The 10,846-nt window shown below is 44.6% G+C and overlaps 1 protein-coding gene across 1 annotated transcript; it reads right to left on the reverse strand.

Moving 5' to 3' along the window:
- Positions 1-253: 253 nt before the first annotated feature.
- On the reverse strand, positions 254-9,752 carry Dppa2 (developmental pluripotency associated 2). Its single transcript, XM_063224422.1, has 7 exons — positions 9,723-9,752; positions 7,836-8,016; positions 6,383-6,543; positions 6,243-6,296; positions 5,767-6,013; positions 3,365-3,560; positions 254-2,226 (listed from the first exon to the last, which is right to left on the reverse strand). Exons 1-7 carry the CDS (start codon positions 9,750-9,752, stop codon positions 2,133-2,135), a joined length of 963 nt encoding a protein of 320 aa, XP_063080492.1. The 3' UTR covers positions 254-2,132.
- Positions 9,753-10,846: the final 1,094 nt, after the last annotated feature.

Consider the following 10,846-nt stretch of genomic DNA (forward strand, 5'->3'; position numbering starts at 1 on the left):
TTAAAAGTGAATACCTCAGTTTTTGAGAACTAAATAATTTCCTTATAAGCAATGTTCCAGAAAATAGAAAATATAACATTTCTATAATGTTTGCGGTATACTGGGGATTGAATCCACATGGTGTCAATGGGCCAGCAAGGGGTGATTATGGATTTCACCGAAGACACCCCACTGATGAAATCTGGTGGAGACTGCTTCAACAGCATAAAGCATTTGGAACTTAACAAGAACCTGAGTTACCCAACTCCTGATATAGTGTGGAGTGCTCCATCTGTGTGTGGCCTGTTCTTGCCAAAAGTTCTAAAGAAAGCTTCTAGTTTTAACTGCCAGTTTATGGGAAAACTTGTTAAGACTTCCTCCTCCCCTGCTATTATGTCATTCGACAACTGGAAACTAAAACAATGAAATATGGCTGCACGTGTTCTACGATGTGCAGATGAATATGTGAAGCAAAAATCACTCATTTTGGTTTTTGTGGTGGCTGGGATCAAACCTGGGGTTTTACACTGGTAGTCAAGTGCTCTGCAGCTGAGCCACATCCCCGGCCCCTGGAGTCATTGTGCAAAGCAATCTGACAACTTCTAACAAAGATAAATGTACTCCCACCCTTTAATCAGCAACCTGTAATTCTTGGTATTTATTCAAGTTTATATACCCCTCTCCCCCCCAAAACAGGCACACATATCTTTAAAGCACTACTTACTTGTTTTTGAGACAGGATTTTGCTGTTTCCAAACTAGCCTTGAACTAGTTAGCCCCAGCTGGCCTCAAACTTGTGATGATCCTCCTGTGTCAGCTTCTCAACCTAGTTTTATTCATAATGCCTCAAAAGCACCCTAAATGTCCTTTAGTAGGTAAATGAATGCATAAACTGGAACATCTTGGTCATGGAATACTACTCAGCAATTATTTTTAAATTGCTTTACGACCAAAAAAAACTTGCTAAGTGCAGGAGATGCACACTCACAATCCCAGCACTCAGGAGGTGGAGGCTAAAGGCTCAGAAATTCAAGGATGTGCTGGGCTAAGTAGCAAGATCCTGTCCTCACAACAGAAGTGAAATTAATTGCACATTGCTGGGTAAAAACTGTCGAAAACTACATGTTGTCCAATTTTAAGTATTCAGCACTATAGAGAAACAAAACCATGGAGATGGTAGGAGCTGTGCTTCCCTGAGGAAGGAAACTAGATGAGTTTTAGGGCAATGAAACAATTCTGTATGATACTGTGTTAGCTGCATGTTGTCAAATATTGTCAAACCTCACAGACTGGCTGGACACAAGGATGCACGGCAACAGTCCCAGCTACTTGGGAGCAGGATCACAGGTTTAAGGCACTCTGGGCTACTCCATGAGATGCTGTCTACTTATTTTATATAGATATGTTTTTTGAGACAGAGTCTCACAGTGTAATTCAGGCTGGTCTTGAGTTTACCATGTAGCCTTGAACTAGTCGGGGTCCTCTGGGGCTGAGGACCCCGACTAGTTCAGCCTCCTGAGGGCTGGGATTATAGGCCTGTGCACACCACCCCAAGTGGCAATAATAGTTTTAGAAAGGGTCCTGAGCTTAATCTCTAATACTGTAAATAACACATTCAGAATGAAACCTGATGTGAAGCACATGCTTTGCTTCTAAGCTTTTCTGCTTTTAGAGCAGAAAAGTAAATCTAATTACTTATGAGCCACACCTAGGCATGGTAGCATATACCTAGAACCCAGCACTACAGAGGCAGGAGGATCACTGCTAGTTTGAGGTCAGCCTCAGCTACATAGTGAGTTCATGACTGTTAGCACTATGTAAGACCCTGTCTCAAAAGAGAAAGCAAAAGAAAAAAATATTATGTATATATTAATTACAACAAAACCAGAGCCAATTGCTTCTATATAAGTAAGTACTTAATAAGTCTGACTCCTGATACCAAGGGATGCTAAAGATGGTTAGGATCCCATCTTAGGACAGTCATTCATATGCATGTCACTATCCACGGTTCTCTACCACTTGCCCTGGTAGAGACAGGAGGAGACGCGAGTATATTTATGTCCTGTTCTGTAGACAAGAGTGGAAAGGCAGAAAGCTTTTCTTGCCTGGTTCTTCTCAATCAGTTTCAGATCAAAATGACCCTTTAACATTGATTAAGGGGGCATGTGTTGGGGTGATGTACTCTGGTCTCCTACAAGATGTCTCTTTCTCTTTCCCATAATTAATTTCTTCATCATCTTTTTATTCCTACAAGACAATTAGAAAAATAAATGTAAATGATTACTACAATGTGATAAACTGCTCTACACCAAATACCATGATTAGAGTAAAAAGGATTGCAATGTAAACAAAGTACCAGTTCTTACACACTCTCACCCATAATGTGTGCAATAATGACCCTAGCTAGGAGATGCTGGTCTCTTATCCAGACTTCTCAGGATTGTTTTTTTCACTATGTAGCCTAGGCTGGCCTTGAATTTACGGTGATCCTCCTGTCTCAGCTTCCTAAATGCTGGGATTATAAATGTTCACCACCATACTTGACTTTTCCCTATTATCTCGTATATTGTTCTTTAAAGTCTGCAGTTTCCATGTGTGCCACAGTCTCTTATTTCCATGTTCATATTGGCCCTTTTTCCTTAAGGGAGGGCAAGTTACGAATTTCCTGTCAGTGCATCCTTTAGCTGAGTGACTGCTTCTGAAATTTCCCCCAGGCTATTCTGACAGCCACTTCCTAGGAGAGTCCTCATCTTCTTGTGACTGGTTTCCATGAGTGTGCTGCATAAATTTTTTGTTTTATCCCCTAGAGAGTAATCCTGAGATGTGGCAGGATTTCTAATATTTATTGTTTCTTGTCTTAGAAAAGCTCTCCAAGGCCTGGTGTGGTGGTCATGCTTGCTTGTGATCCCAGCACTTGAGAAGCTGAGACAGCATAATTGCCTTGAATTTGAAGCCAGTCTGGGCTACATGGTGAGATGAGAGCAAGCTGGATTATATAGGACCCTGCCCTCTGCAAAACAGAGACAAGCTCACTAATATTATGGTGAATTTAAAGTCGTAACTTACACACAATTTTTTAAAGGCTGCTAAGAACTAGTTACATTTATCTCACTTCCAACTCACTAAGTTCTTTTTGTTGGATCTATATAGCAATTAAGAACATAGCATGTTTGCTCTCTGCCTTCTCTACATTAGTCTGAAATACATCTAGGTGTCTTATGCTTGTTTTGAGACAGAGTGTAGTACAGGTTAGCCTGAACTCTACAAATTCTCCTGCTTCAGCCTCCAAGTGCTGAGATCACAGATGTGTGCCTCTGTAGCTGACTGTCTAGACATCCCTTCTGTGCACTCTGCTTAGGAAGATATTCAGAGCTTAACAGATTACCTTTGAACACATTCTGGGCATAACATGTTATCTTCTGTGCCGGGGGATGGGAAGATGCAGGCTGGTAACAGAAAGAGGGCGATCATTTTCTTGGGACTATTGGGGACCCAAGTGTGGCCTGAGCGGAACTGCAGGCGAACCCAGCCCTTCACATCTGCAGAGCGAAGCTGACCGTGGACCACGCACCACCTGACACCTGTGGAGGGAACAGAGTAGAGGAAGACAGTGGGATTGAGAGAGACTGCAGGCACTCTCAAGTTTTATATTCTGTAAGCAAATCAGCTGAAGATGCACAGAAAATGTGTATTAAAAGATGCTATGACCTATAATCCCAGCACTTTGGAGACTGAGGCAATAGAATTACCATGAGTTCCAGATCAGCCTGGACTACATAGTGAGACCTTGTCTCAAACAAAAAACAAAACATAATAAAAAACAATTATAAACAAGTCACATTTTTGGAATATTTCCTTTATTTATTTTGGTCTTTTAGACAGTCTCACTATGCAATTCAATATGGCCTTGAACTTACTTTGTAGCCAAGCCTGGTCTTAAACTTGCAATAATCCTCAAGCCTCAGCCTTCCAAATGTGTGAGCCACTTTGTCCGGCTTCCTTTGTTTCTTGTCCAGGATTTTACTAATTGTCCTATACAAGTGTACTCACTATTAAGTACATTCACCACCCCCCTTTTTTTTCTAGTGAATGGAGGGGAGCAGGGCTAAGTAAGTGCTCTGCCCACTGAGGTGTATCCAAGATGCCTGATTTTCTTATTTTAGAGGAGGTAGTTGGCTTATGATGTTAGATATCATAACTTCTCCGGTACTGAGACAGATGCAGTATTACGACCCAGCCCATTTGTCTAAGCAGCTACCCTGTGCTGCCTCGGCCTCAGTCTGTACAGTGTAGGGTCTGGGGCATAGCTCCATGGTGTGGTGCTTTTCTAGCATGTGTGAGGTTGTGAGCTCAATACCGAGCATCCTATCAGGTATGGTGCAGCACACCTGTGATCCCAGCACTGGAGAGGCTGAGGTAGGAGAATCACCAAGAGTTCAAGGCCAGCCTGGGCTGTACAGTGAGTTCAAAGCCAGCTGAACTTCACAGAGAGATGCTCTCTCAACCAAAAACAAGACACAGTCCCCACACCAGAGAAAAGGAAAGGAACCTTAGGTTTGAGATCTGTGTCCTGAGAAATCTTCTCGATTGTTTATCAGGCTGGCCTTGAACTCACTATGTCCAAGCTGGACTTTAACTCATGGCAATCCTTGTGCCTCAGTCTCCCAAGTGCTGGGCTTACAGGTGTGCACCACCACAAATGGTGTTCATTTGACTTATTTTTTTAACTGCCTGCTTTTATTTTTGTCGTACTGGACTGATTGAGCTGTACCCTAGCTGTGTAACAAACTTTTTTTACTTTTTACCCTTCAGTTCTGGAGGACTGAAGCTACATTGAGCTACACTGTCATCCCCCCACCTCTCTTTTCCTTTTTTCTTTTGTCTTTGAGACGGGGTTTCACTTTGCTATTCCACCTGGACTTGACCTCACTTTGAAGCTCAGGCTGGACTCACAGCACTCCTCTGGCTCCAACTCCTGTGTGCTAAATTACAGGCATGAACCTCCACGACTGTCTGTCAAGCCCCTTTGGATCATTTATTTTGAGACAAGGTCTCACTACATCACTAAGTCAACCAGTTTGGACATGAACCTTCAATGCTCCTGCCTTAGCCTCTCGAGTGCTGGGGTTGCAGGCAAGCATCACCACATCTGGGTATATTTTTGTAGACCAAGAAACCAGGTATTAAGCAAAGTAACTTGGAATCACCACACACCTATGTCATGAATACATTCAGGGAGTGAGAAGACAACCTTAACAGCCAACCATCAGTGTTATCTGAGACAGAGTCTCACTGGGTAGTTCAGGCTGCTGTTATATTCACTACATAGCCCAGGCTAGCCTCAAACTTGTGACGATCCTGCCTCAGCCTTCAAGTACTGTGAATATAGGTGTCTACCACCATGCTTGGCTACAGTACTGAGTTATGCTGCCTTCCCAGCTTGGAATATTTTTTAGAGCTGCAAAAATTTCCATACTCAACCAGCTGGCTTAAGGATCCATCTCAACAAAATTTGATTATTTGAGCCAGGCATGGTAGCAATCTCAGTACCAAGAGGCTAAAGCAGGAAGATCTGTCTCCATGAGTTCGAGGCCAACCTGAACTACATAGTGTGTCTCTGTCTCAGCAAACTGAAACTTGATATTCACCATTCAAGGAAGAAATAAACCCTTTGTGAAGACAGCTTCTGATCTATGGATATTGTAACTAACTACTCTGCATCTTGTCTTGTACTGATGTTAACCTCATTTCTCTGAAAGAGGACTCATACCCTAAGGTTCATCTTACCAGGGGCTTGGGGCAAGAAGGCCTCCGTGGACTTGGGTGTGGAGCAGGAAGCCACAGCCTTGGGCTCACCCACTCTCGATGCTATTCTTGCCCAAGATGCCAAGATGGACTCCGTAGCCGAAGTCATCACTTCAACTACATTAGTTGCTTCCTCTTTCAGACTTGCACCCTCACGTCTCATGGATTTCTTCTTGGGGCCCGCCCTGTGTTTCCTGTATTTGGCCTCCATTGGTGTTCCAGGCACATTCTGCAAAAGAAAATTAGGCGTTTTTGGAGAAGTGTGATTTCCGTGGAGACTTTGGAAAAGAAAGGAAATAGGGGCTGGGGATTTAGCTTAGTGGCTAAGTGCCTGCCTTGCAAGCAGGTGGTCAAAGGTAAGAAACCCGTGCTTTAGAGCCCAACACACATGGAAATGTAAACAGAGCAGGAAGCCCCACAGTGCAGGCCACCCCCCACAGCTGCACCCCTAAACTCACACATTCCTGCTGAGGGTACGCATGCTTCAGGAGCCGCAAGTAGACCTCTATTTTCTATGGAGATTGGAAGGGAAAGAGGGGTTACAAGTTGACAAATGTCCCCATGTTCGTCCCCACAGCAGCATCCCATGGGGACTCACCTGGCCATCGGTGCTCAAGTTAAAATGCTGGCACCAGGTCCGCAAGGTGTTTCGAGACACCTCATTCACTGGGGGCAGAAAGGTCGGCAGGGGAGGGGCTGCGGCCTTACACTTGGCTCTGGGGCAGTTTTTCAACTCTTCCTGTCTCTGTGGAAGGTGAACTGAGCAAGGAACAGAACCAAACCAGTCATTGTTTAATGTCATAAGATTCTTCTGTAAGTTCACAAAGGTTTTCTGACCTCTCTCACAAACCAGCTTGTTCATAAATCAGGTTTTCACACCTATTACAATGGGGCAACAGATTCAGGAATTAAAAGACTTGCCCAAGATAGTATAATCCCTAAAGGACTCAAATCCACGCTTTGATTCTAAACTCCATGTTTTTAATGTTACACACACTTGCCTGCTTTTTGCAAATACTGGCAAAAACTTGGTTACAGCATTATATTGTATTTCTCCACGAAAGTATCTAAACTTTGAACCAGAAATATCAGCTGTCCCTACAAAAATCAAAGATACCATTTCTAAACCTACCCCGAAGCTACAGTGCTCTAACACTTGCCAGTCCAACACACTTCACCTTATTCAATCAAACCAGAAAATGAAACTTATTTCAGCTCTTCCTATGAAGTTATAGAAAGTCACCTATGAGGATAAAGTCCTGTACTAAGATTTTCAAGGGCTGATATTTACTAGTGATTACTCACCAAGCAAAAATACTAGATTTTTTTTTTTTTTTTAAATCACTTAATCTTAACAAGAAGCAAGTGTGTATTAACCTTTTCTTTCTCCTGGGCTGGGTGTGGTGGTACCTGCCTATAATCCCAGCACTGCATAGGCTGAGAGAGGAGGATCACCAAGAGTTCAAGGCATGGGGAGACTCTGTCTCCCCCACAAAATAAAAATACTCAAGAGACTAAGTATTTCTTATTAGGCTTGGTTTTTTCATTCGTAGATCAGGGAAACCAATTACCACGGTCAACCACCATGCTTGGCCAGCCTGTGCTACACAGTAAGTTCCAAGCCAGCCTGAAATGCAGTGAGACCCTGTCTCACAACAAACAAAACTTTAAAACAAAACAAAGCAAAAAACCCAAAAGACAAACCTTTCCCCCAGTGTTGAATATTGAACCTGGGCTCCTTGCGCAGTCAGGCTGATGCTCTATCCCAGGCTGCACCCCCAGTGCATTAGCTTTCCTAGAAGAGCCTGAGCTTCATGGGTTGTGAATTCTGGACTGCAGGGTGGCTGCCCCCAAGAAAACACACTCCACCTAAAAGTGACTGATGCAGGCCTAGTTTGCATCTCAAAAGGGAGGCAGTTCAGGAGCATGAGAGTTGTTATCTTTTTAACCGAGTGAGTTTTAAGGTGGGTATTGTAGTTAGAAGACAAGGAAGAACAATCTTACTTTTCCTGGGCTCCCAGAGTCGCTAACTAAACAGTCTGTTCTCACACCTGCATCGCTTTTCCTAGCCCTCATAGGTGTGATACCTGCACTTCCTCGTACATCTGCCGGGGACCAAACATCTGGTTCCATTTGTTGCTCGCATTCCTCTGTAACGGGGACCAGCGTTAAAATCACATTTTCCTCATCTAGTTCCTCCTTTAAAGAAGAAGTTTCTTCCTTTGAAAAACTCTGAAAAGAGAAAAGTCAGAGATTCGCCTTTGGTGCCACATAATTGCTACTGTCAGGAATAAAAACTGCATTTGATGCTACATAACTGCAACCCAGGAATAAAAACATAGGAGATCACAGGTGCATGGAAAAGTGCTGGGATTCTGTGCATGCGATATGATTAGCAGAACTTTTATTAGGGTAAAGAAAATAATGAGGAATCAGGCAAAAGCCAATTTACAGGTGTGTGGTGAGGCAGCATACAGAAGAATGGGTTTGAAATTGGAGGTTTTTCCCTCCTCTGCTTCCCTCTCTAAGAGGGCGTTTGCGCCCTTCCGCCTTCTGCCACAACTCGCCCAGCAAACTGGGGCCAAACGCACCACACAGCAGCTCTCTCCTCATCCAGCTTCCACTGACTCCTCAATCAGCAGGCCGAGCTCCTGCTCCCAGAAAACCCTCCAGTGGCTACTTCTTGCCATTCAGGTTGAAGACAAAAGTCAAAAAATATGCTCTGATTGGTAGCCTGCGAATTCCCGAGCAGGCCGGGCCCTGGGAGGGCTGAATGAACGCGCTCTAGTGTTTGGTTGCTAAGTTACGCAGCGCACAGCACAGAGCAGGCTCTCGGCTTTGGGCGCGTGGGGTGTGGTTTGCTGTTTGCTCTAGGGTGTCGGCAGTGGAGTCCGGGCCCTGTGCAATCTATGCAAAGGCTCTGCCTTGGGCACTGTCAAGAGGGTGCACGAAGCAAGGTAATGAGGTAGAGGGGGGAGCCCACACGCTTGCTGGCACTTTCTGTATTTCTCCTATTTAGTCCTCTAGTTGACCGTGGTAATTGGTTTCCCTGATCTACGAATGAAAAACCCAAGCCTTCCCAAGTTAAGTGAGCAATACTAGGGCGAAGCCTGTCCTGAGTGCCCGGAACCCAGCTCTTCCCCTCAGGTGAAAGAAAACCCCTTCCAGACCCAGTATAACCGGATCTAGAGGCTCCGGGCCACTCCTCTCTCCCTGCCCTGATTTAAATTCAATGGATCCATTACCCGCAGGCTCTGGCTTGCAATTAGTGATTTCTGCATTTGTAAACCACTCTCCCCAAGCACAGCCCAAGATTCCTTCTGGTCACTAGGCGCGCTGCTTGCACCACTCAGGAATCCGAGCCCGCTCGGAGGGACCACGCGCCGGCGCTGGGCTAGAGAGCTCTATTCTGGGCTGCAGAGCCCTGCTCTGGGCTGCTCCTGCTCGGCCCCAGGAAGTGATCCCTGTAATACCCTGTGTCTCCTCAGTCCTCATCTCGACCAGGAGGACGCCCAGCCCCACCCGGAAACCCATCCGGTACTAAGGACATTGGGAGTTCCTTTTTATTCTTGGAGACAAAAAAATCAAATCGAGTCACTTTACTTTCTAGCTGTCTCCATGATACCCATTTTTCTTCCTTTAAAAGGTTAGTGCTTAGCTTCTCTACCACTCTTATCTTACCCAGTGACAACACTTCTTTTCTTATAAAAATAAACTTTTTTCTTTCCATGAGAAGTGGAAAACCACTTTTCCTTTTCTCTCACCTAAATCCACATAGTGTGAATCTTGGAAGAAAAGAGGAAGCAATTCATGTGCTATGATAAGGCTCCAAGATGGAAATTTCCTGTACTCAGAGCTTGACTGGTAGCAAAAAAAAAAAACCACTCAGAGACCCGGGAAGATTTTGAGTGCGAAATCTTACTAGAAAGCAAACTCACCTGGCCACCGTGGTTGCTGGCAGCTGACATCCTGAAGACCTCCCGGGAGACAAAGCCCAGCGGAGGCCCTCTGAGACTTTCACCTTGTCACCTGAGGGCGTCGGACTGCTCCTTTTATAGGCAAATTTCTCCCCTACTTCCTGTTACCTGGGGCTGTTTTCCTCCCCTCTGTTTCCTCTCTTAGCGTTTGACAAAGTATGATTCTACCTGTGTTTCAGCCACAGGACCCCGCTCTCTCCACCCAGTGATGCTGGAGTTATTAAGCCATTCGTATTAACACAAATGATTAAAAAAAAAAAAAAAAAAAAAAAAAACTCGGATTCTTCATTTTGTTAAGGGTGAGATTTAGGAGAAAACCAGGCGTGGCAAAACCTTGCTGACAAATTTCAAGGCCTGATGGAGTGGCTGGAGTACTCTCAGAGTAATCCTAGGCTGACACTCATGAGAGTTTCAAGGATTTACTATGAACAGGAAAATATGGAAGCCAGGTGTGGTGGCGCACACCTATAATCCCAGCACCCTGGAGGCTGAGGCAGGAAGATGGCTGGGAGATTCAGGACAGCCTGCCTGGATTACATAGTGAAATCTGTTTCAAATACAGACATACGGAGATACGTATTTTTAAAAGACATATTTTAGAGAGGTGTCTTATTTATTTATTTTTGTCTTTTTGAGACAGGGTCTTGCTATGCAGTTCAGGCTGGCCTTGAGCTCACTTCGTAGCCCAGGCTGGTCTCGAACTTGCAATGATCTTCCTGCCTCAGCCTCCAGAGTACTGGGATTACAGTAGTGTGCCACCACGCCCCGTTTATTTTTTTGAGACCGTTTCACTATGTATTTCAGGCTGTAAATGCGCTGTGTGGTCAATGCTGGCCCGGGATTCACAGCCATTCTCCTGCTTCATCTCCCAACGACTGGAATCACAGGTGTGCACCACCATGCTCAACTCGCCTGGTGTTTTCTAACTGATTTATTCTCAAAAGTATGGAACACGCACTCACTATTTACGGCTGTAAGGAATATATGGCTTATGACTCAGGAGGTTGAGGCAGGAGAATCTGAGTTTGAGGCCAGCATGAACGATTAGGGAGATTGTCTCAACAACAAAACAAAAAATGTCTCAA

The sequence above is a fragment of the Cavia porcellus genome, unplaced genomic scaffold (assembly GCF_034190915.1).
Source record: "Cavia porcellus strain 051 isolate PalLab524CR breed Dunkin Hartley unplaced genomic scaffold, mCavPor4.1 scaffold_15, whole genome shotgun sequence".
Lineage (NCBI taxonomy): Eukaryota > Metazoa > Chordata > Mammalia > Rodentia > Caviidae > Cavia > Cavia porcellus.